Source organism: Terrapene carolina, unplaced genomic scaffold (assembly GCF_002925995.2).
Source record: "Terrapene carolina triunguis isolate 2854851 unplaced genomic scaffold, T_m_triunguis-2.0 Scaffold58, whole genome shotgun sequence".
Taxonomy (NCBI): Eukaryota; Metazoa; Chordata; order Testudines; family Emydidae; genus Terrapene; species Terrapene triunguis.
In genome coordinates, this window is record NW_020664409.1 from 59,804,020 (window position 1) to 59,830,482 (window position 26,463).

Here is a 26,463-nt window from a genome sequence, read left to right on the forward strand (position 1 = left end):
CCCCCCCCCCCGCCCCCCGCTTCCCCCAGCACCAACGGTAGTCCTTTGCTGCGTGCCGCCTCCCTCACCCCCCAGCACCCACGGCACCCCTGGGCTGCCCTCCCCGCTAAGATTTAGTCAAGTACAAGTCATGGACAGGTCATGGGCCATGAATTTTTGTTTACTGCCCATGACCTACCCATGACTTTTACTAAAAATAGCTGTGACTATAACATAGCTGTAAGTACAGCTTATAGGAGACAGAAAAAGAAGAGTAGGTTTGGTTCTAAGGTGTCAAAAGTATTTTACAATTCTGTCATAGGATAAGTTGTCCCTCTCTAAGCATATTGGGGCCTCAGCTTTGGCTATGTCCAAGTTCCAACAAAACTAAAAAGTCTGATTATGAAGTAAATCTGAATAAAAAAATCTTGACAACATTTATTTTGTCACAAAACAAAAATCATTGTGGCTAGAAATTAATGTAGAGTTGTGGGCATCTAAGAATTTCTTCTGTCAGGTTGAAAATTGATGGGAAAGTAATTGAGAAGAGAAAGAAGATGTATTTGCATCCTCATAAGCTTCCATCTAATGCCATTCATTGTCTCTGGCAGTGGTAGCAACAGCCAAAATATTCCTTTTATATTCTGCAAATCATGACAACCAAAGCCTCTGACCTACGTATGTACCATTTCCCAGCATGCTCTACAAATATAGACCTTGCACTATATAAAATCAAAACCTATCCCTTCCTGGAGTTTGGCTTTATTAACAGAGATATCAACCATAAGATAACAGAGGTCAGCTCAAACCTTGTCCCCAGACTTTGATGATCCTAGGGTTCCTCCCTTGGAACTGCACTGCCCACATCCTAGATCCTCTCTTCCCAGACAGCCACTCCTGTCTCTGTTATATTCAGGTGGAGTAAAGACTCACCCACCTCAGAGAGTCTGCATAACCTATTTAACCCTTTCCCACTAGAATTAACACCTACTAGCAGGGTGGGCAAACAGTGTTACAGGCAAACACTGCCTGCATGGTACATGCCCCATCCTGGTTTGCTTGTTATTATTGTCAGGCATCTATATATCTGGGACATGAACTTTTCAGCAGCGGTTTATGAGGCCGGTGTTCACTGCCTCTTGCTTCCTAGCATAGCCCCTTTCTGCTGCCACTGACAGAAATGCCATTCCATTAGCACCACTTCCACCTCTACTACTCGTCATGTTTATTATTTTTAAACCTAACAATGAAACTGACAACAACAGTGGCTTGTATAAGGTATAAAGTGTTACAGAAACAGGACTCTTTTAGAAATTCCCTACCATGAAGTATGATAAGATAATAATGATAAGATTGGGCTATTTTCTTCAACGTAATTAGTAGGTCAGCGCTAATGCAACACAAGTATTAATGTCAGGATTAAAGCAAGTTGCAGAGGCCAGGGCACAGGCTAGGCTTCAGAAGGATCATTCCTTTCACACTAGAAATACAGTAATAACAGACTAATGTACAGTACTGCCAGCTCTAAGAATTGTACATTAAATCCCCCCGAATCATGGGGTTGGTTTAAAAATAATGAGATTTTAAGGAAACAATACACTGCAATGTGCTTTGGTCTGCTGCCTGAGCCAGTAAGAGGAAACTAACCACCCCTGATATGCATGAAATTATTTCACGTTCAAAATTCAGACTTACATGCACAGTATTCCCAACCCAAGTGTTCAAAAATCATGAGTGAGGCCATAAGATGGTCTTTAAAAATAATTTTGTTACTTCTTTAATTTGTTTTCTGGTTTCTGAGCCTTCAGGGTGCACTCAGTTCATGTTTTCCAGCTTTTCTCTGCAACCACAATACTTTTTTGTTTTTAAACGAAAGCTGGGATTCTCTCATAATCAGTTGATTCATAGAGCTGGAGTGTTAAGAAAAATGCCAAATATCACAAGACGCACATTAAAATCATGAGCGTTGGCAATACTGCATGGACCCATAATGCACACACAAAAATATGGATATGCAGGATTCACTGTGCTCAAAGGAGTGAGAGAGCTGCTGTCTTCATGAATTCACAGAGTTTAATGCCAGAAGGGATCATAAGATAATCTAGTCTGACCTCTTGCATATCATAGGCCACAGAATTTCACCCAATTACCCCTGTACTGAACGCAATAACTTGGGGTTGACTAATGCATAACTTGGGTCTTGCTGAAGCATATATCACAGAAAGGCATCCAGTCTTGATCTGAAGACATCAAGAGATGGAGCACTCAACATTTTCTTTGGTAGTTTGTTCCAATACTTAATCACCCTCACGGTTAAAAAATTTAACCTTTCTCTGTTAGATTAAAGAGCCCTTCTCCCCATGAAGGTGCTTATACACTCTAATCAAGTTACCTCTCAATCTTCTTTTTGATATGCTAAACAGATTGAGCTTTTTAATTCCCTCACTGCAAGGCCCTGAAATAATTTTTCTGGCTCTTTTCTGCAACTCCTCTAATATTTCAATTTCTTTCCCTCTCTATCCATCTTCCTTCTTATTCACTTGCCTTCTCACACTCCATGGCCCACTCAGATTTGCCCAGTCTGCTGTTCTGCACCTCCTCACCATATTTTCCCTTACAATCTCCTACCCCTCAAATTCTCCCTTCTATGTCACATATTGTCCTATACCTCCAGTTTTCCTTCTGCTTCCCGCATTTCTCTGCAATCCCTCTCAGTGCCCTCTAACAATCCTTATTCCTCTCTCCTCTTAGCTTCCTGTTCATTTCCAAACTATAGCGCCTAAAGACTATCATCATCCCTGCGGGCAGCCTGGCTTCAGTCCCACAAGAAACTATAGGGAATTTTACGAAAGGCAGCCTCACTTCTGCTTTCAGCTTCTGTAGGGAAATGGTGACCATCTTAACTGAGGGCAGCCTATGACATAAATTCTATTGGACATTTATAAAAAATTTTGCAGGCTGCTGCTGAATGCTGGGAGATTATGCGAAGGTATTAAAAAAACAAAATATATATTGGGAAACTCCTGATATTACAGCTGACAAAGCTGAATACAGGAGAAATGCCAGGACCAAGGGATCTGGGTCACAGGCTAGGTTGGCAAGGGTATTAGAGAAACAAACCCCTTTTTACTATTTGTGAACACCGAATAACATTAGCTCTTAGGAACAAATTGCAATTTTTCCCTTTGAAAAACAGAATGGAAATGATTTCTTCAAAGCTGATTTTTGACCAAATGAGGTAAGCCTTGGCAGCTAGGGGTTTAGAGTGCAGACCATGCTAATGCCAATCATGCGATCAATCCCAACTAGTACTAATATGCTTTTTTTTTTTTTTTTTTTTTTTTTTTTTCCCTTTTTTTTAATTTTTTTTTTTTTTTTTTTTTTTTTGCTGTTTCACCACCATTTCAGAAATGTTTATTTGAATCTAAAATTGCTCAAGTGAATGCAGTTTAATATCAACAGTTTATTATTAACAACGACTTAGCCTCAGGCCAATGAGCAAAAATCCAAAATGTAGTACAATAAAACAAAACTAAATCTGGAATTATACAATAATAAAAACATATAAAGAAAGATGAAAAAGGACACAAACCATTAAACCACATATGATCACCATGACACATGCCTTTCCCTTATTTTAGTGGCTGACGATGCAAATAGGGCATCTGCTCGAATCACAGATATATTATCAGATGCCAACAAATATTCTACTTTTTAAGAGGTCATAGAGGGAAAAAAAAAAGGCATCCAGGACAAAAACACAGAAAGCCATTTTGACCTCAAGTGGCAATACAGATTACAATGTAATAAATAACCAGTAGCGTCTTCCTCCTGCCCTCAGTTCCAAGGACAGAGTCTGTTACATTTCTTGGTGCCAGTATATTGGCCTTCTAAGTAAATTGTCTGCATGGATTGAAAACAGAGAGCTGTGAATGGCCTTCTTAGCAAGTTATTGCACAAACTATCTAAATATCTGGCACACCCATAAGTCTTTTTAACAAGGGGAAACCAAGGTGACATATTTGTAATAGAAACAACTGCCATATCCTATTGCTTATCAATATCCTCTATTCTTGACTTGATTATGGAGTTCCCATGTTTAAACTTCAACCTAATTATTTCTAATTGTAACACCTAGAGAATGCAAGGAATTTTGAATATATTCTAACCAACAAAATTTACATGAGAAAGTCCTGCTGAGCTCTTCCTCTAGGCAAGTGCTGTGGGTGCATACCATGGGTATAGTTTGAGAGGGACATGGGGGGCATTGCCCCTCCGCCCAACTGCAACCCTGGGCAGGCACAGAATTTGCCCCCACACATAGCCTAGTTGACCTGGCTGGAGCTACCCCACCCCTCACCCCCAAATACAGAAGTCAAACTACGCCTATGGTGCATACTATAATTATAAAGCCAAATATTAATATTGTGATGTTGCACTTTGTGCAGAATAGAACCCATGCCTATCTTGGCTCCAAGAAAAGCAGTGGGGATATTATTTGGGAGACTGAGGATCTTCCTAAGGTATTTGTTTTGAATTACTTCCAGTCCCATGGGATCATTCCATTGCTATATTTCTGTGCTGTACAAAATTTGAGCACATACCTTAGACACAAAACACACTAAGGGCAGGTTCAACTAACTTACCCCCACAGGTCCAGGTAAAATGCAATATAGCATGGATTGAATTTGAGGCCTTTTCTTTCGTTACCAGAAGATGTTGATCCTAGACACCATTTTGTGAGAACCAGACACCCAGGTAAGGGAAAGAGCTAACTTGTTCAATACATTGCCCATCAATCCTCCATTTATGTAACCGCCATCTTTAGCTAAAGACATTTACTTTAGTTTTTGAATAATTTATGGAGAGGCCCTCCCACTGGCAATATGAACAAAATGCATTTAATAAACTCTTCAGGCCCACTGGTGTTTGTGATAACAAAACCACATCCTCTGCGTATAATAAAACAGACACAGAGTGATTCACAATTTTAGGGGACAGAATTGATCCCCTTTTTTAATGCTAAAACAACATCATAGATATAAAAATTAAAACAAAGAGGGGCTAAAAAGACAGGCCTGCCAAACCTCCGATGTAACTGGGATGGAATCTGTTTATTTCCCACACAGGCCTATACTAATCTTGGCCACTGTATGTTTATGAAGAGCTCTCAAAAGAAAAAGTAACTGGGGATCTATTCCAGCAATCTATAATTGCCGTCTCTATCAACAGACTCAAAAGCCAATTTCAGATGAACAAAAGCTGCGAACCATTTTCTTTTCTTAGGTGGCACATATTGATAGATCAAATGAGAAAGAAAAACCAATGATCTCTAGTGGAGTGGGCATTTTGGAAACCAGCTTGTTCCTCAGCAAATCATTTATTTTTTTCTGCCCAATCCTCTAATCTCCCCAAAAGCTCTCTAGTGTAAATTTTTAAAACAACATCCAATACACTCACTGGACAGTAATTCCCTGAATCTTTCCTATTCCCTTTTTTATAAAGTGGAATAATAATTCTGGTAGCCCAACCTAAGGGCATATTAATGTTGGAGAAAAGTTTAGCCAAAACAGGTGCCCACTGATCAACATTCTTCTTAAATACTTCCATAGCAATAAAATCCTCCTTTGGTGCTTTATTACAATATTGTTGATTAAAAAATTAACTTCTACAGATACAACAGAACATTCTGGAAGAGAACAGGGAATGGAGGTTACCTGAGCTGATTGTATTATTATAAAGTCTGAAAAAATATTTCTCCCAAATTAGGATGACCAGGTAGCAAGTGTGAAAATTGGGAAGGGAGTGGGGGTAATAGGCACCTATATAAGACAAAGCCTCGAATATTGGGACTGTCTCTGTAAAATCGGGACACCTGGTCACCCTATCCCAAATATGGTTGGGGATCAGCACTTCAATATTACTCCTAGTCTTATTGGAACCCATTGCTACCAATGTCCAAAAATGTACAGAATTTTTCATTTTGGCAGCAGATTCAGATTCCTTCCACAGTGCCATATGATGTTCCATCTTTTTTTCTTTCTTTCTTTCTTTCAGCAATGTTTTAGAAAGTTCTCTAGAATTCACTAGCTTTGTGATGGGGTCTTGTGAACTGTCTTTCCTAACCTCCCTGGCCATAATCTGTTACTGTTTTTTCTGACAAAAACAATCATGCAGTACAAAAAAAGGTTCAACTCCAATACAGTTACAAGAAACAAAAAACTCAGAAAAAATTAGAGTGGGCATCTTCTACACATCACTGGAAATGGAAAAGATTGATTGACTGGAAAACTGCTGCTCAACTCTTAACATACTTGAAAAATCCACTCATGGTGAATTATAACTATACTGCTGGGTAACCACGCTGGTTTTAGACATGCATAATGAAGATGTTCCTAAGTTACAACGGACAATGTAGACCCAGAAAGTAGACTCCAGCACAGGAAATGCCATTCTGGACTTCTTGAGAGGAAGAAGTGACCATTATCAGATCCATGATACTACTCAATTTCACCAAACTAAGGAAGTGGCTCATAACAACAATACAAGATGAAGATATGGAAAGATGTATTAGGTCAAGTAGTCCAACCTTCTGCCACAGTAGGGTTGTTGCTAGTGCTAGTTGCCAATATACTGTAGTTTAATATATATTTATATGATGGGTTCCATCACCTCTCCAGAGGAACTATTTTATTCTCTCAGGTCGTTTTCCATGATATACAACCTGAATTTATAGGATTTAGATTTTAGGAATGAAAATTGGGCAAAATTAAGAAATCTAGTGAGTAAGCTGTGAAGGGAAGAAGTATTAAAATCTACAAGTGTGGAAAAAAACTGTGGGATCCTAAAAGCACCCCGGGCCAGATCCTCAGCTGGTGTAAATTAGCATATGTCTATTAAAAATCAAAGGCCTGTTTGATTTACACCAGTTGAGGATCCAGCCCATCATAACTAACATACAGCGCAAAAGATACAATGTGTAAGAAACAGCAAATACGAATTAAGACAGGTTTTTCAATAATTTAATTTTTATTGAACTGGTGCCTTTTATGACTTCATTTCAAATGTAAAATTGAGATCCTTCACCCTAACAAATCCACAATAGCGTCTCTCTTTATTTTTGCTAAAGCCACAGTATTCATTGACACTATGTAAAACCATTATGATGAAAATTGTAACTGATCAATTACAATCATATCAGGTCAGAGGAGAAAGAGATTTTTAGTCAGACTGTTTAAAACTCTAATGTTATTCATTTTATGTTAAATTACTTAACTCAAGCTTCTGATAAAAAATTGGGAGAAAAGTTTTATTTGTTAATGAGTCATTCTCCTTTGCCACTTCAGATGGCAGCTAGGAATGCTTCCCTTCCAGTTTTCTAGTTCCCCAAAACAATCACAGGCAGCCCATCCCCACTCTGCCGCACCAGATAGGGGAGGAGTTCCCTCAACACTTGGAGGAAGAGAGAGAAAACCAGGCTCTCCTAACAATTCCATGGATCTAGTGGGCCATCCAGCCTCTGGGATAACAGCCTTTTCCTGCTGCTAGATAGTGTAGGTAGTCCTGTAGTTCAAGTGCAGGTACTCAAGTGTTGCATGATGGGAGATCATTCTTACAGCTGTACATAATATTTCCTTTTAAAAACACTTAGGAAATTACATTAAAAAAAACTATAGTACAAGAACATTATTGAAGTTGCAAAGTCAAGCAAGGTTAAGGAAAGCCAGATTTATGATTGCCCATGCAACCTTAATTCTACTCCTTTTTGCATATGCATTATGATATAATCTTTAATTATATAACCACATATTATTGTTTTCCACAGGACCTCTGTCTATTTCAGTGCATAGAATGGACACACAAGTGGAGCAAATTAAGGTTGAATAAGCAACATTAAATCTGGCAATTCCTATCTTTTGAGTGCTTGACTTTTCAACCTAAGTAACTTTTTTTCATCATAGCTTTTTAAAAAAATGTAATTGTTTAGATAACTTTAAAGGTGATTTCTATTTAGAAGGTGATTTTTTGTTTACAAGCCATGCTGTTGCCTAAATAAATGCCAAGCCAAGGCCGAGTTGACTGGTAGCCCAGAATGCAGTTGTTACCAAGTTGACAGGGACCACCTCAGATCCTTACAGAGTACTGATAGGTCTAAATATTGTATCTGAGACATAACTAGGTTAAAAAGGGGTTCTTACTGAAAGATAAGCTGAGAAAGTTTGGAACAGTATAAACAATTTGCTGGATGAAATGAGAGGTTGAGGGAAATATGTTTGTTGAATCACTAAGATATTTACCATAGTTTACCATTATAGTAAAGTACCACGTAGTTGTGAGTCACTACTTTATAGACAGGAAGAATCCTCAAGCTATCATATAAATAACTAAAGGGATTCGTTTATATTAACAGCTAGCTCCCTACAAATTTCCATTTAATTCTTTTAACCTAAAACATGGCTAAGAGTGTCTGAATCTTTTCCCCAAACATAACTAATTCTGATCATTGCCAAGATGTCTCCTTCTTCTCCCTGAAAGAAGCTTACATTTAGGCTGACAAAGTGTATGACATATTTAGTACAATTTAAAGATGACTTGCAAAAGCAAATAAAAACTGCTTGTGCCCTTTTTTGTTTTCTTCTTGTATATACCCAGGGTCTGAAAAGTGCGGTGTTTGATTTACTATTTTATTTGACTTGTTTTTTGCATTAGAAATACCTGAAGTATCAAAGTCTTGTCGTCTTCCATGTTTTTATAGAGCACTGTTTTGGAGGACTATAGAACTAGAATGGAAGTCTCCTCAGATCTCAGCTGAAGTGGCAAGGGAGAAGGAATGATTAACAAAGAAAAATTTTGTCCCAGGTGTTTGCCAGAAGCTTGAGTTAAATAAAAACAAACAAACAAATTTGAGTTTTTCTCAACTGCAAAGCTGCCAGTCTCTTGTCACTTATGATGCTGTCATCCCTCTATTTCTCCAGTCATCCATAAAATCAGGGTAGATAAGACCTGATATTACTAACATAAAAAAAAACCTAGCAGACACCTTACACACCAGTTTAAACCCAAAACATTCAGGTTTTCTGTATACATCTTGAAGAAGCAAAAGAGGGCACAAACGCAATTTCCTCTCCTTCGTGGGTCACCTTAAGGGTTTTATTGTGGCAATATAGGCAAACGGTGGTGGCAAGAATATGCCATAAATAAAGCAGTATTTGTGCAAAGGTGAGATTTAGTAATACTGACATCTTAGTTGGCCTTATTAAATAGATATGTGTGGGGTGAGGGTATTATACCTGGTCATGGCTGGCTTCAATGGAGCTTCCGATACCATGGAAAGTCATCTGCACAGGAGACAGTGTCAAACAGGTCATACACTCTTTGCCATTTTGTCTATCACTGTAGTGTACCTATAACAGAATAACATAAGTAATCTGCTAAACACCGGATTCCATACGGGAGTCATGCTGAAATAATCTGTCCCTTTCCAACAAAACTGTAAAGGAATTCAAAACATTTACACTGAATCCAGTTTTAATATAAAACAAGGAGTGTGCAAAATATTCTTTGTATCCACATGCTCAACTGGGGACAAATGTCAGTTGTTAATCAGTTTCTCGGTCCCTCTTTAGGCACGATGTGCTGCAGCGCTTTGGAACCTTGAGGCTCAATTAAGGGTGTTGTTACAGACCTATGAAACTAGGTCCAAGTTTCAGTTTTGAACTTACATGTTATTTTTTAATAACCTTTTATAGATCAATTAAAAAACTTTAGTGTAAATTACTATGGTCTCCACAGACTTGCACTGACTAGAGCTGGTTGGGAATTTTTCGATGAAACTTTTTTCATCTGAAAATGCCAGTTTATCGGAAAATTTTTTTTTTTTGCAACAAAAGGGTCAGTTTCAACAAATTTCTTGACAGAATGTTGAATAAAACCTTTTGAAATTGCTGAAATATTTCAATTTGACATTTTCTAAATGAAAATTCTGGTTTTCCAGTTCAAAAAGACATTTAGTTTAGAAACTTAATCCAGTTATAGTAAAAACATTTTTAAATGGTCAAAAATGAAACATTTCAAAATTATTGAAACAAATTTGACCTGAAGTGAATTTTTCAAAACAATTGACCAGAAGTTAATCTCCCCCTCCCCTTACACACACACATTTTTGATGCACAAAACTTCTGAAGATTTCAACTTCTCATTCCCATTTGGAAGGGGAAAATTTGTTTTGCCATCCCAAAAATTTTCACAGGATGGGGAAACCATTTTCCATCCAGCTCTGGCACTGACATTACTTTTAATTTTTTCACTGCAATGTGATCTCTATTGAAATGCACTGTTTGGCATTGCAATATGGTTATCATAGATGTGAATTTGATATCAGTTTTTCTTTGTAATCAAATCAAAATGACTCATAACATGGGGAAGGAAGTCATATTATTTTTAGAGCTGTCTAGTTTATCAATCTCTATTGGTATAAAAAAAGCACACACTAATCAGATTCTTGAATGGAATATACAGGAAGATACTGGTCCTACTGGATTTTCCCCTTTGCCTTTTGGTCACCTTAAAACAGCTCTTAAACCTTCTACAGAAAGCGAACCGTCTTCTATCTTGAGGCAAAATGAAGTCAAGCATCTCCAATGTTTTATTAGTAGGAACTGGGTTTGCCACTCATGCTGAACTGATGAAATATTACAATCTGCTTTGTAGCTCCTGGTTTCTTGACAGGCAGATAAAGCACTTTGTTCTACAAGAGGGGTGGAATTTAGTTTATGGTGGTAATTTACATTGGTTGCCTGACCCCTGTCAGAAATGGAAAGGGAGATTAGCCCTACTGGAGACAGACATTTTAGGCTTGTACCTATTTACAGCTGTACGGCTATTGGGAAAAGGTTATGTGATAAAGCCTCATCTTTAAATTTAGGCTAGAAATTTGATTATTATTATTTCTGTGGACAACTAGGAGCCTTATTAAATTATCCCAATGTCTGTGGAATTGATTGAGAGATATAGAACACTGGATTGTGCACTGGGTAACTGTATGCCTTGTGCCTGATTCTTCTCTCTTACTGGATAAACTGGGGGTAGTTGAATTGAGGAGTTACACCAATGCAAAACTGGTTTAAGTGAGAGGATAATCATGCCATCGGCATGTTGCAGAGTTAACCTTATTGATCATGCTGCCTGTTGCATATGTGTGGCCAAATGGCCTCTGTGAGATCTAGAATGTGAATTTTTCCTTGTGCTAGACATAAAAATACTGATTTCACTCAACCTCTTGTTACAGCTTTCTGGATCATCCCTCTTCCCCCTCCCCCCCTCATCCACCTCCACAACATGTGCCTACTAAATTGCTTATGGCTGTCTGCCAGAAAAGCCATACTACTTACTGAGAAACCACAAGAGGCCCCTTCACATATACAACGGCTCAACTCTGATTGATCGAAAGAGTTATGAAGGTATGAAATTGGGCTTACAAACATTAACTGAAGTTCTCTAAATATCAGGACTACTGTTATTACAAGAATGTATCAGGAACCCATAATCATAGTATCTAGTTGCAAATCCAAATACTGCTGAATATATGGTGTAGGGAGAGTGGGCCAGGGAAGCCTCACAGGATGATTCTGCATCTCCAGCATGCCACAGAGCAGGCACCAGGATTAGGCCCCAAATAAGCCAAAACTGATATTAATCAATAAGTGCTTTTGTAATCACACACACACAGTGGAGCAGATACATATCGTACAGTCCGCAGGGAGGTCTGAAGCAAGGAACTTTTTTTAATGTTTGCGTAGAGACTGTCCGGTTTGGCCAATGTACATGGCAGAGGGGCATTGCTGGCACATGATGGCATATATCACATTGGTAGATGTGCAGGTGAACGAGCCCCTGATGGTATGGCTGATGTGATTAGGCCCTATGATGGTGTCACTTGAATAGATATGTGGACAGAGTTGGCATCGGGCTTTGTTACAAGGATAGGTTCCTGGGTCAGTGTTTTTGTTCAGTGATGTGTGGTTGCTGGTGAGTATTTGCTTTAGGTTGGGGGGTTGTCTGTAAGCAAGGACAGGTCTGTTTCCCAAGATCTGTGAGAGTAAAGGATCATCTTTCAGGATAAGATATATGCCATCATGTGCCAGCAATGCCCCTCTGCCATGTACATTGGCCAAACCGGACAGTCTCTACGCAAAAGAATTAATGGACACAAATCTGACATCAGGAATCATAATACTCAAAAACCAGTGGGAGAACACTTTAACCTGTCTGGCCATTCTATGACAGACCTGCGGGTGGCTATCTTAAAACAGAAAAACTTCAAAAACAGACTCCAACGAGAGACTGCTGAGCTGGAATTGATATGCAAACTAGACACAATCAACTCAGGGCTAAACAGGGATTGGGAATGGCTGAGCCATTACAAACATTGAATCTATCTCCCCTTGTAAGTATTCTCACACTTGCTTCTTATCAAACTGTCTGTACTTGGTTACCTTGATTATCACTTCAAAAGTTTTTTTTCTCTTACTTAATTGGCCTCTCAGAGTTGGTAAGACAACTCCCACCTGTTCATGCTCTCTGTATGTGTGTATATATACCTCCTCGATATGTTTCACTCAATATGCATCCGAAGAAGTGGGTTGTAGCCCACGAAAGCTTATGCTCTAATAAATTTGTTAGTCTCTAAGGTGCCACAAGTACTCCTGTTCTTTTTGCGGATACAGACTAACACGGCTGCTACTCTGAAACCTGTCAATTTAACCAGATTCAATGTTTTCTTCATCAATCTTCCATTTCCCTGAGCTAGGAACTGATGGGTGCTGGGGAGTCGGAAGGAAACAGAACATAGTTCTTTAGCCAGATTTCTCTGGCCTGTCATACAGTCTGCAAAACACAGTATTTGTCACAGAGATCTATGTGGCAGTTGGAAAACAATTGTATTATTGGCTTTGTTGTTCTCCTGGGCTGAAGTGGCTCGGTTGCATAGCATCTGGGAACACGAGCACTTCATTGACAGAATGCAGATGGAGACATCCAGGATGGAGGAAGGTAGTCGACTATAGATGACTACAGGGGTACCAGGGAAGGAAGGAAGGAAGAACTGACTGCTTTGTGAGGAGGAGAGTGGCTGCTGACCACCCCGGACAGCAGACACTGCTCCATCCCCACCCAGGCCCATCTGAGCCAAGAACTGGTATGCAATACTGGCAGCTGGAAGAGAGGACCAGATCCCAATGGCCAATGAGGGGGAACCACCTGTCTCCAAGCCTGGAAAGCTACCACCCCCCAAGAGGGAGAGACAAAGGGTGGTGGTGGTCGGGGACTCCTTTCTGAGGGGGGTCAGAGGAGTCCAACTGCCAACCTGATGTGGCATCCCAGGAAGTGTGTTGCCTGCCCAGAGTCCCCATGCAAGACATTATGGAAAGGTTGCTGAGGATCATCCATCTGCTAATCCATGTGGACACTAATGATACTGCAAGGTAGGACTCTGGGCAGATCAGCAGTGACTACAAGGCTCTGGGAGCGAGAGTAAAGGAGTTTGGGGCACAGGTGATATTCTTGTCAATCCTGCTGGTTGAGAGTAAGGGCCCAGGCAAGGACACGCATATCCTGGAGAGGAATGCATAGCTGCACAGATGGCACTGGCAAGAAGGCTTGGGCTTCCTTGACCATGGGATGCTGTTCTGCAAAGGAAGACCGCTGGAGTCCACCTGAGCAACACGGAAGAGCATCTTCATGAACCAACTTGCCAACCTAATGACTAGGGCTTTAAACTAGGTTCAAAGGGGACAGGTGACAAAAGCTCACAGGTAAATAAAAAAAAGTGACCTTGACAGAGGGCTGGAAGTTTGAGGGAGTGTGCGGGGGGAGGGAGGGTGAGAATGGAAAATTACAATAGGTTCATAGGAACAACAAGAGGGAATACAATGGGATACTCTGCTCAACAACTTAGATGCTTATAAACAAATATAAGATATAAACAGGAAAAACTGGATGTCTTAGTATGCAGTCTAAATTATGACTTAATTGGCATCACAGACTCTGTGGGATAAATCTCATGACTGGAATATTGGTATAAAGGGGAATAGCTTATTCAGGAAGGATAGGCAGGGGAAAAAGGGAGGTGTTGCATTGTACATCAATTTATATAGTTGTTCTGCAGTCCAGAAGGAAGTGAGAAGCAGAGCAGTTGAAAGTCTGTGAGTGAAGATAAAAGTGGGGGGAAAAGGGGTAATGTTGTGGTTGGGGTCTGCTATCGGCCACCAAATCCGGAGGATGAGGCATTTCTAAAAACAAACAAACAAACAAACAAACAGAAATATCCAAACCACAAGACCTGGTAGTAATGGGGGACACTAGTTGAAGGCTGACCAGGTATTCTTAGCAGCAGCCTCAGAATCGGAGGTTGGGGAGTGGCAGCTGGAGGCTGGCCAAGTGCTCTGAGAGTGTTTACATTGTAATTACTAAGATTAATAACTACAATAATACTTTGCATTTGAAGTTCCTAAGTGCCTATAACTCAAGGGCCCCAGAGTGCTTTACTAACGTTCATCTTTACCATACTTGTCAGGCAGGCAAGTACTATTTGTGCAGAGAGGTTAAGTGACTGGCCCATATTCATTCAAGGAGTGAGTGGCAGTGAATGAAATACAAGCAGACTTCAGTTCCCTTTTCTAATCCACCGATCATGTTCATTCTCCTTATATTTAGGAAGTAAAAATAAAAAGATTATGAACAGCAAATACTGTCAAGATTCACCGCCTCGTTTTAAGCTTTAGTGTTTGAAATAAAGAGAAGCTCATAAATGAGCTCAGGCCACTTTTAGGAGTAAGCAGCTACAAAATTCAATTTAGTAAAATGTGAAGTATTTTGTTTAGATTTTTTGTTTTATAAATAACAGCAGCCTCTGTAAGGAGAAGTATCATGAGTCTGGTAAAGGAGTGTCTGTGATAACATAATGATGCTAATAGCTGTAAGTTTCTGAGCAAAAATTCCAGAATCCTGAGCAGATTTGCGCTAACGTGTGTATGCTTCTCTAAGAAACCTGCTACTGAATACACTAGTAAACATCCCAGACACCAGATTCAAATCATGGGCTATATCCTGGCTGCCTCCTTCTCAGAAGCACACATCAGGGGTGTAGTCATATATTCATGCTCGTATGCTCTTTGTTGTGACAGTGGCAACTATGCATCACCCTGCACAGATTATTCCAGTGAGGAGCACAAATAATCTATATGGTTTGACTGTGTGTGCTGTGTGCAGGGCCATGCTGGCCAGAATATGGATGCATATTAATATTGCTTTTGTAGCATTTGTGTGTGTCAACGCTGAAGACAGTTAATAACTGGGCCAAAATTTGGCCCTTGTTTTTACTACTCTCTGTTACTAGAAAAGAGTTTAATTGTATATTCTACTTTGATGGGATGTTATGTGTTCCAAAATATTTATGTTTACCAGGTTACAACTGAATGCAAGATGATATAGCCAAAATTTTTCACTTTGCAGACTAGTTTAATAATGGAAAATCCGATTGAGGCTGTATAAAAATACATCAGAATTTATAGAGTCGTTATAGGATTACTACTAACATAGCACTACTGTAAAATTTAGCCTTCTGTTACTTTGTATATTGAGTATAAAAACACACATCCCTTGATTCTTGAATCTAGTTTTACTGCTATGCCATTCACCAGTTACACATACAGTAGCGACAGGAATCGTCAAATAATATTGCAGGATTTACCTCACACCTTTCAACTACTCAGTTTATAACAAAGGGCCAAAATGCCATTACAGAGATATTACACCTACTAACCATGGCCCTGATTCTGCACAAATGTGTATGTGCTTAACTTCAAGCACATGAGTAAGTCTCATTGCCTTCATTGGACTACTCATGGGCTTAAAGTTAAGTATGTTTGTTTGCAAGAACACGGCCTGTGCTGCTATTAGGTCACAATTATTCAGAGGAAGATACCCCTTATACTAGTTGTCAATGGTTCTGACTAACTATAATGCATTAAACTACTGTTTGAAAATAAGGTAGCTTTATGATAACCAGACACTGAATGGAGCAAAAAAAAAAGTCAGCTCCGCAAAGAGACTTTCACACACTAGAGCTTAGCTGTTCACAGTTTGAAGCACAAATTCTGTCTGGCCAAACACTTTCTTTCTTGCACATTTATTAGCTTAAAAAATAATGTGAACTACAAAAAAAAAAAAAAAGTCATGTTACACTGGAGTTCATGTATCAAACCAAAAAAAAAAATACACTGATTCAAAGTATCAGCAGGAGTCTCAGAATGCTAGACAGAAATAACCTGGCTAATAAAATGCTATTATGTTCAGCAATGCACAAATCTTTAGGATTGACACGCCACCAGGGCCATTCTGTTAGAACAAAAGATGGCGTTTCTTTAAAATTTGCCCTTACATTCAAAGTGCCAAATTCTGCCCTCAACTATTCTAAATTTACATCATTGTAACTCTGATGATTTCAGACGGGTTACTCCAGATTTCTGTTGGCGAACAGAGAGAATGGTAAAGAATTTTGATTCATATGACAGTCTTACAACATATTTTCCTTCCATTTAACTTTTTGTTGAATCGTTTATTTTTGCCACATTTCTCCTTACTATTTTATTTATGTTAACTGTATACTCTTAGTAATTGGATTTGCTATTTTAAGCAGTAAGAGAGAGTTTTTAAAAAAATGGTGCTCATACTTTGGGGTCCACTTCTGTTCCAATGACAAACAGTGTTGGGAAGCTACACAATAATTAATCTAGTTTACATATGTACACTGATGAATTCAAATCATTTGTGACCCAAGCTCAGACTCAGGAGTTTCTACCATGTATTAGTCTAGCAAATAAGGTGTGAATCTTTTAATTCTCCTTAACCCCCCTTTCCCCCGCCCCACATCTTTTGCCCCAATGTTAGAATTAACCACATCTGATAGGGAATGGCATATGAAATATCAAGTTAAAACATTGCTTACTGGTCTTAGTAGCTACCTTACAATTTGACAGAGAGCAGAGTGGAGGGGGCATACAGTGCAAACAAAATAAGGAGGGTAAAAAGACCCAAAACATGAAAAACAATTACAAAATGATGGAGTATAAATGCAAAAAGCAAGACCCAGATGAAAATATTTTTCTCAGTCCCAGATGAAAAAATAAGACATAAAAATAAAAATCATAAAATAGCATTGAATCAAACTGTTTCCTGCAACGCTGGAGTTCCTTGATGTAGTGGGGTTACTAAATATAGTATTTTACTAATCTCAGCAGGGAGCTGGCTAACTGCATGCCTGTCAGATGTTTCTAATGGTCACCCCCTGTGGAACAAATCTAAAGGAGAGCATGAAAAACACCCACATTTAAGAAAGACCCCTTGCTAGATCATTAAGGAAAGATAAAGGCCTGTACATTCATATGTGATATATAACACAATCATTATGTCAAGAAAACATATGTTTGATTAGTATGCCTCAGGTTCATTAATCGCTGTGTCCACTTCACAGCAGTGGGCAAAGTTTCCATTGTAGCTACTACATGGAAGAGTAAAGATACTCGGTAGCTAAAAGACTGACAGTTCAGCACTAAATCTTGGGATATTCATAACATGCTCCCTGCTTGTAGAGCCAGCATACCAGCTGTATTATAGGCTTAAATCTTTATTAAAACATGCAGTACTAGGTTTCTGACTAAGAAATAAACACTTGCACCATAAATAGATAGCTTAACAAACAGGTTAAGGTAGGTAGGGTGACCAGATGTCCTGATTTTATAGGGACAATCCTGATATTCAGGGCTTTTTCTTATATAGGCGCCTATTACCCCCACCCCCTGTCCCGATTTTTCACATATGCTATCTGGTCACCCTCGTCATAGGTTACCAGAACAGGTTTTTATATTGCTGGTTATAGTGGAGTGGACACTTAAGTTGCTGTATGTACAAAAGTTTTGTACATAGTGAACTGCAGTAGGTAAAGATGGAAAAAACTTATCAGGACATAATTCCCCCAAAGAGGACACATCAGATATTTATTAAACTAATTCTGCACTTGATCTTAGTCAAAAAGGCTTGTGCCTCATTTATTTATATACCCTCCAAACATAAGTCTCTTGTTCTCAGTGATGGCTGTGATTTTAAAAGCTCATGCATACATCCATTGTGCTCAGTCAAGTGAGAAAGGCCTAGCCATTGACCTTTCCCGTCTCGTCATTGTAGTTACTGTGATGCTCAGTTCCATCTGAGAGGAAAGTAGGGCTTCAGCCACTGTAGTTGCATGGATCACAATGCAGCAAGATGTGTACAGTAACTTAATTTATCTTCCTTCTATTACTAGATAATATGTGCTGGGAATTAAGGTGTCGGAATGGCATGCCTAAGTTTCACATGTAAAACAAGCAACAATGTTTTCAGTCGATGCCATTCGTGACTGCAAGGACAACTCTGTGCCTGAACAAGAGAGCCAGCATTCATTTCCTACAAATCTAGTTACGGAGGGATATATTTATCTGTGAAGAAAATACTTTTATTGTACAAAGTTAAAAATTTTAAATATATCACCCACAAAACACTACAACCAACCAACCTGAAAAAAACAAACACATGAATTACTCAGACATGAAACATTGTAAAACACTATAAAGCAATGTAAGTCATACCTGACACAGTTCTAATACAAATGTCGTAGCTGCCTCTGATTCACTAACACATAATTATTCAGAAAACAACTAATATATTCTTGGAGAGAAAAGCCAAATTCAATTTATATTTCAAACAGTCAACATAAATATGAAAATGCTGCCAAATTTGTATAAAAAAAATTCCTGTGATCTTCTGTTTTCTTCATATGTACTGGGGAAAATTAGGGGTTTGTGCCTTGCTAATGAAGTATACAGGGAAAGGGTTTGCTTTAGAAAGTTTGTGGAGGAACAAGTGACTGATGTAACTGTTTCTAATAACTGAGGAATTAAGGCAGGTTTGGAGAAAAACATTCATATTTTAAATAACATTTTGGCTTCAATGGAAATATGTATTCACCTGCTCCTAATTCTCTTCTTGGTTATGAAGACTGTTTAAGTGAAGATGGAAACTTATAAGCTGTCTATGTAGTGCAAGTGGAAGCATATATTGGAGGCTACTATATTGATGAGCAAGGGGAGTTAATCAGTGTGAAATTGCAAGCAGAAAAACAGCTCCCAGAATTTGCTGAAAATCTGGTGATAAGTATTGTGACAGGGCAAGGCCAGATGGCTATAGTAAAGTAATGGGAGACAGATATATTAGCCACAGGCTAAACAAATCCCTGTTACTAGGATAAGCAAATGGCAGCTGCTCCAGGTCAATTAAGACACCTGGGGCCAATTAAGATCTTTCCAGAAGGCAGGGAGGACAGCTACGTTGATTGGAACACCTGAAGCCAATCAGGGACTGGCTGAAACTAGTTAAAAGCCTCCCAGTTAGTCAGGTGTGCGTGCGTGTCAGGAGCTGAAGGAGGAAGCGATGCTGTTGGAGAGACTGAGCAGTACAAACCATATCAGGCACAAGGAAGCAAGCCCTGAGGTAAGGGTGAAGTGGATCTTGAGGAAGGGGGGGGGGCTGCTGCTGTGGGGAAGTGGCCCAGGGAATTGTATGCGTCTTATTTCTAAAAAGTCAGCTACTGAAGCTGATACTATTAGGGTCCCTGGGCTGGAGCAGAGGGCAGGCCTGGGCTCCCCTCTTTGCCCCCCTGATTAATCACTGAGACAACAGAGACTGTGCAAGGGAGGGTAGCTTCTCCTCCCCTCCCTTGCTGGCTTATGATGAAAATGGCTCAGTAAGCTGTGACCCTTGCTTCTAGAGCGAGAAAGGCTATGTGGAGTGTCACAGTGAGCTAGCGAAATCCGCCAGGAAACACGGGACCCACGGAGACAAGGACAGAGCTTTGTCACACTATCCATTCTATTGTGGAGTAATTTAGGTATGCAACATTGTACATACAAAAAACCCCACCTCATTATTTTCATTCACAGAAGGCACATACATTTCACTTCTAAAAATAATGCTGTTTTTTTGTGCTCCCAATTTTTAAAATGACCAGACTTCTAATTGTGAGCTAAAATTCACTGTCTGGAAGTCTAGCCTCCTGTCTGCAATGAGGGACGTGGATTTTAATGGCAGGTTTTAGTCTCATTTCTTCCTCCCCTGCATTTCTTGCTACTTTTCTTGTTAAGGGTTTTGGTTTGAGAGTCTAAGTTATGATATTATGGTTAAAACTAAATCCCACCCTACTAAAGGCTCACATCACACTTTTTTATATTTCTGCTAGCTGAGACTTCAAGAATTTCAAAGTTTTGGCTTCACTCCAGTGCAAGGTTTGTATCTAACTTACCAAGTCACATTAGGATTTACTCTAAAAGAACTTGGCAGGGAGCAGAGCCTGGCTTGTTTAGTACTGACTACAATATTTGGAGAGATCATGACAGCTTTACAACTTTTTTTCCCCACACAAGTGTGTTGGTTATGAGAATGTAACTTACATTTCTTCATGCACAAAGTTACATGCAGGTATTTGGAGGAGAATTTCAGTTACCCTTTTCAAGATACTAATGAACGCAAAAATATTTTATTCAGTGCACCAGTCCTGAATTAATTTGCACAGTTCCTCTCCACCTGTCCTCCTTCCTCACTGAACTTGAAACAAGAAGACTCCATTGGGTGTTTTCTGAGGACAGAAACACCAAGGCATTAAATGCTTTTAAATACTGGGCTTTCTTCCTTCTGAGGGTGAGGGATAGTGATGGGCAGGGTAGTAGAAAGGTACTGCAGACATTTGGATGCGGGGAACATAAAGACTTTGGCTTGGCACTTAGTGAAACTGCAGAGTTCATATTAGTAAACCTACACATGGTTCGAAATTAAAGATCAGTGACAAACTATCAGGAAGAGATGAAGGCTGATAGGTGCTAGGAAGCTTGGGATAATGAAGACTCTGTCAAGTGATTCTATAGGATTTAAGTTCTCCGTGAAGAGATGGGACTTTTATGAGATAATGGAAGCATGTGGTTAAGACTTTAGAGGTAGTTTTTGGATTAAGGGCTGCTGTTGTTGTTGTGTTAGCCCTGTGGAGCATGGTGTTGTTTAAACATACAGGAAGATGCATCCCCTGCGCCAAACTGCCAGATTCTAACACCCTTATTCATGATGAGCAATATCTTACTCGTTCTATAAATAGTTCCATTGAAACCAATGGGATTATTAGAGTAATGTGCTAGTAAATATCACCATGGCAAGAGTATCACAAGTTGATCCAAAGAGTTTACAATCTGATACCACAAGGTGGATATTTGTACCTGCCCGCCAACAGCAAGTTCCAGAATCAGGACCAAATTCAAGACAAGATGTATCAAGAAAATGTAGCACAAAGGAGGGAGGCATGGAAGGAGAATATGTGGCGGGGAAGCCATAATAAGAATACAAGTCTCTAATGACCTCTTACAAGCCAAAGCTCAGAACCAGTACTCCAGCCTCATCCTCCTTGACATGTCAGCTGCCTTAGTCACAGTCAACCATGCTCGTCTTGAAATCTTGTGCTCTCCTGGTTCTCTTCCTCATTACTCCTTCAACATTGGATGAGGAGGATAAGAATCCTCCTCATCCAATTTTCTGTGGGGGTTCCACTACCTCTATCCTTAGCATATTTCTCCTCTCCTGCTACAACTTATCTCTGAGCAATCTCATCCAAAAACACAAATTCAATTACCCTCTCACAGATTTACCTCTTTACTCCAGTCGTCTCCTTCTGTTTGAACTAAAATTTCTGCCTGTCTCCCTCACATATCCTAGTGGATGTCTAGCCATCAGCTCAAGCTTAACAAGCTAAAAGAGAACTCCTAATCTTCCTCCCCAAGCTCTTCCCACTGCTTTAACCATGTCACCCCTCCTGAATCCCTCCCTTTGAGACCACCTTCTCTACTGCATCAAACATAAGCTGCTTCTCTTCACTTTCCAGACCCTTCATAGCCTATCTCCACTCTACCGATCATGTCTCAGTCACTATCAAGACGTTGACTCTCACCTCCGTCCAGCCCATAATGCCAGCCTTCATCACCCACTTGTTAAATTTTCTAACAAGCTCCCTCATTAGCCACCTTCTAAACCCTCCTCAAACACTCTTTTGCTGTAATGCCTACAAAACACTTGACAACGACCACGTGTCTGGTGTGCTGAGACCACAGTCTACCATGCTGATCAACACTGTCTTATTGTTTCCTTGTACTCCCCGGTCAGTCTGTCTGCATCCATCTGTTGTCTCTTGTCTTATACTTAGATTGTAAGCTCTTTGTGGTTCCTGATCCTTGACTGGAGCTCATAGGCACTATGGTAATAAAAAAATAAAAATCACAACATATGGTTACCAGTGAGGTATGCCCATAGTAAGTCTATGTATCAAATAAGCTTTTATATATGTGTGTGTAAGAAAATAAACATCAGCAACCTCCACTGGCCCTCTGCCACTGTTCATCATTAATATTAATGTCTGAGGAACACTTTTAGTATGAATTTGAATCAGTGGCTCACAGCGTCTCTGATAAAGTGTTGTTCTCAGTTAGGCCCTAATCCCACAACTGATAGCAGTCAGGTGGACTGCTATGTTTGTACAGGTCTCCACCGATTTCAATGGGGCTCCTTGCAGGCACAGCAGTCTAACCACATGATGTAGGATTGGAGCCTTAAATATTTTTTGCCTCTGGTATGGATGAAATAAACTTACCTAGATTGGGTCACTTTAGATAGCCTTGAAAAAAATTTTTTTTTAAATAATTTTATCCTAATTATGGTTTGACCACTCTGGAGGCAAGACCTTTTTCAAAATAGATTCTTGAAAGCTGTTTGTTAACACAGCCTTCCAATGCATTTTACATTAATGCCGCCAGGAAGCCTGGGGTTATAATTTCCACAACTTCCTTTCCTTTATGTATTGTTTATGCTTTTCCACTCAAACTGGTTAAGAGACTTTTGTATTGTTCCAGTACTGGAACATTTGCTCGGGGTCTAGTTTCCAGGCCAACAATAGCTACAAATGTTTCTGCAGTTGAAGGATGGGAGTCGAGAACCGTATCATTTGGTTTTATGTTCTAGATTTGGTCATTTGGTTCCATTCCCCATGATCAGCATCAGCCAGACTTTCCCCAAGAAATAATTCTTTAGGACTTCTCCCCTTTCTATGGAAACTTTGAATATATGTGCTATTATAATAATTAACAACTAAAGCTACAATGAAAGTTACATCCAGATTTCTGTTATAACCTCCTGTTTTCATATTTTCGTAACTTTTCCCAACCATTTTTTTTCAGGCTGAAACTTTGCAAGTTTGTCTCAGCTGAAAGGCGCTGCTGTTTTTTGTTTTTTTTTTTTATAATAAAGGAAACTGAGGAAAATCTACCAACCATTTTTGATCATTCTCTGGGGAGAATGGAATTTTTTTTTTTTTCAGTTTACCACCCTCCCCAACCAAATGACCATTGGATCGCAACAACTGAAATTCAAATTCCTTCAAACTTGGTGTTTGGTTAGACCTCCTTGAAGAAATATCTCTCACCCATCACTTCATTCTGCTTCTTGAGTGCTTTGGACTGGTTGCTGGAGGAAGTGGTAAGCAGCAGTGGAGAAGCATGTTATGGTGGGGTAAGGAGGACAGAAAACAGCTGTGGTAAGTGTCTTCCTCCCTTCCAGCAGGTTGGAGGAAGAATGAGATGTCTCCTCTTACACAGCAGCAAGGAGGAAGAAAGGCTTTTTTCCCCAACAGATGGGTGCAAGTAAGAAAGAGTAAAGCCTTCCTGCTCCCAGCAGCTAGGAAAAAGGAATGGAAATATAGGCAAGAGTGAGATGAAGCTCCCATGCCCTCTCTTCCAGAAGCTGCAGATGGAAGGGATGGGAACTCTCTATTTGTAAGCCAAGGTGATATGCAGAGGTGCGGCTACCCGGAACAAACACTGTGACAGGAAATGCCCTATGATCTCCTGCCTGGAAGCCAGGGGGCCTTCTTCTGAATGTGCTGCCCCTGAGCCCTGTCTGATGGGCACCCCATCTTCTACCCCAGTTGACATTACTGCTCTGTCCACTCTTTCTATGCAGCAAGAACATCCTGTTCGGAATGAGATAACACATTGAATTTCTTCAGCATGCTACCATACTTCAGTTCAGCAGCATAAGAACCATTCTGTTAATTTTTGCTCTTACAGCTGTTTGAATTTGGGGTAATTGGAAGATGCTCAGTAATTTTCTTGGTCGTTTTTATCCCTAATCGAACGAGCACACCCAGTACGCAACTGTATGTCTGAAAGCTAACCCAGAGAACTTTGTTCTTCAGTGTTCAAATGTCTAGTAAATATCTCACTGGAGCCTACTTCCTATTTACCACTGCTACATTTTTGTGATATTGTGAATTTAAGGATAACTTCAAAACGTAGTAGTGGTGGCCAGATCCTTAACTGGTGTAAATTGGTATAACTCCATTGACTTCAACAAAGCTATGATTATTTGCACCAGCTAAAGCTCTGGTCCCTAGGTTTTCAGCTAGAAGCTGATGTGAATGAGAGGTTATAGGATACCCTGCTAAGACTGGTGAAGTCTCAAAGAAACAGTTGCTCTTGGATGGAGAAGAAAGTTGCACCCTGTTAATTCATCCTTCCTTAACAATTCATAGCTTACCACTGACTTTAACCTCCGAGGAAAGAATATGTCCCATCTACCAAACAGGGGATAGGTGCAGCTTAGAGCGCTAGTGAGGTAAAAGCAGCACCACAGTTAAGTTAGGAGGAAGGAAACAGCTAATGCTAAGATTCCCAGGGAGCTCTGCCAAACCAAAAAGGCAAATTACACTGGATCACGTACATAAGAAATACTGAAAAGAATGTTGCACCCATCCAGCTAAGTGCTTTGAAATTTAACAAAGAAAGACATTTCTTGACTCGGAACTGCATTTGGAAAGAATTTTTGAATAAAAATGGATATTTCTGATCCTTCAGCTGGTGATCAGATCTTGCTGAAAATGCTGTCACTAGTCAGACAAGCAGTAAGCACACCAAGTGTCAGACACACAAAGAAATCAGTTGATTAGTTTTAACATTCAAGTTCTTTTCTTCGGGCTCAGTGCTGAAGCCTGACTCAGTCTATATGCAATGAGAACTCCGAGTGAAGCCAAATCTTATTGGTATTCAAGTCACTGGAAGATTTGCCTATATAAGAACTTCAGGCTGGAGCCCTTCATTATTAAATAGTATAACAGCAGTAGAACTAGCTACCCATCTCTGACACTATTACTAAGTAGTGAGTTCAATGTTAAACAAACACAATTTTTAAAAGCAACTAAGTGACTTAGAAGCTTAAGTCCCATTTTCAAAAGTGAATAGGACCAGATTTTCAAAGATGTGGCTAGCTATCTAGTGGTAGTTTGAAAAGCACCAAGCAGGCTAGATGTCTAACTCCCAGGGAAATCAATAGGAGTTAGGAACTTCACCTACTTAGGTGCTTTTGAAATCCAACTAGGAGCCTATCTGCATCTTTGGGTGCCTAAATTCCTTTGAAACTCAATGAGACTTAGGCCTGGTCTACACTGGCGGGCTGGGGGGAGGAATCGATCTAAGTTATGCAACTTCAGCTACGTGAATAACGTAGCTGAAGTTGACGTACTTAGATCGACTTACCGTGGTGTCTTCACTGCGGTGAGTCGACTGCTGCCGCTCCTCCGTCGACTCTGCCTGCGCGTCTCACGGCGCTGGAGTACAGGAGTCGATGGGAGAGCGCTCGGGGATAGACGCGATAAATCGACCCCCTGCTGGATCGATTGCTGCCTGCCAATCCGGCGGGTAGTGTAGACATACCTGTAGGCTTCTAAGTGCCCAAGTCACTTTTGAAAATGGCACTTAGGTGCTTTTGAAGATTTTATTCATGGTCCCCATTCCAAGATTCTTACAATTAGAGACCAATCTGAACTTCTAATCCAAACCATATATTTCAAATCAGATCCAATTCCTAGGTCTAGACAAGACTGGATTGATAGCCATATCCAAATTGCCACAAAGTTTGGACTATTAGGATATACTTTTTGATTTCAGTCAGTTCTGGTTGGGCATCTCTCTGCTTACAACCCAAGGCCATGATCCTTACACTAGTGCTGAACTTTGTGCACCAAGAGTAGTCCTATTGACTTCAGAGAGTCCAATGGGACTTCTTAAGGGAAAGAAGTTAGTCATAAGACAAATTCAAACAGAAGCTCCTATTAGAGAGCCCTGATAGTGAAAAGATGAATGTATCTAAGGCCCTGATCCTGAGATCACTTCATGCAGGTGCACTACTGAAGCCAATGGGGCCCCACACAGTTGCATCATTGTGTCCACACTCAGCGATTGCAGGATGGGGCCAAAAATTATGGTACCTTGAGCCCTACCATCCTTACTTCAGGAAACCTCCCATTAGATTAAC

The 26,463-nt window shown here is 39.9% G+C and overlaps 1 protein-coding gene across 6 annotated transcripts in view; it reads right to left on the bottom strand.

Moving 5' to 3' along the window:
• STAU2 (staufen double-stranded RNA binding protein 2) overlaps nucleotides 1-26,463 on the bottom strand; it is a 198,423-nt gene that overhangs the window by 81,750 nt on the left and 90,210 nt on the right. For 4 of the 6 annotated variants that reach the window (XM_026662620.2, XM_026662615.2, XM_026662627.2 and 1 more), the window contains one exon: nucleotides 9,270-9,383. The exons of the other annotated variants lie outside the window; for them this stretch is intronic. In XM_026662620.2, coding sequence (XP_026518405.1) covers nucleotides 9,270-9,383 — 114 coding nt within the window. The remainder of the gene's footprint in view (nucleotides 1-9,269; nucleotides 9,384-26,463) is intronic. 6 annotated transcript variants of the gene reach the window in all.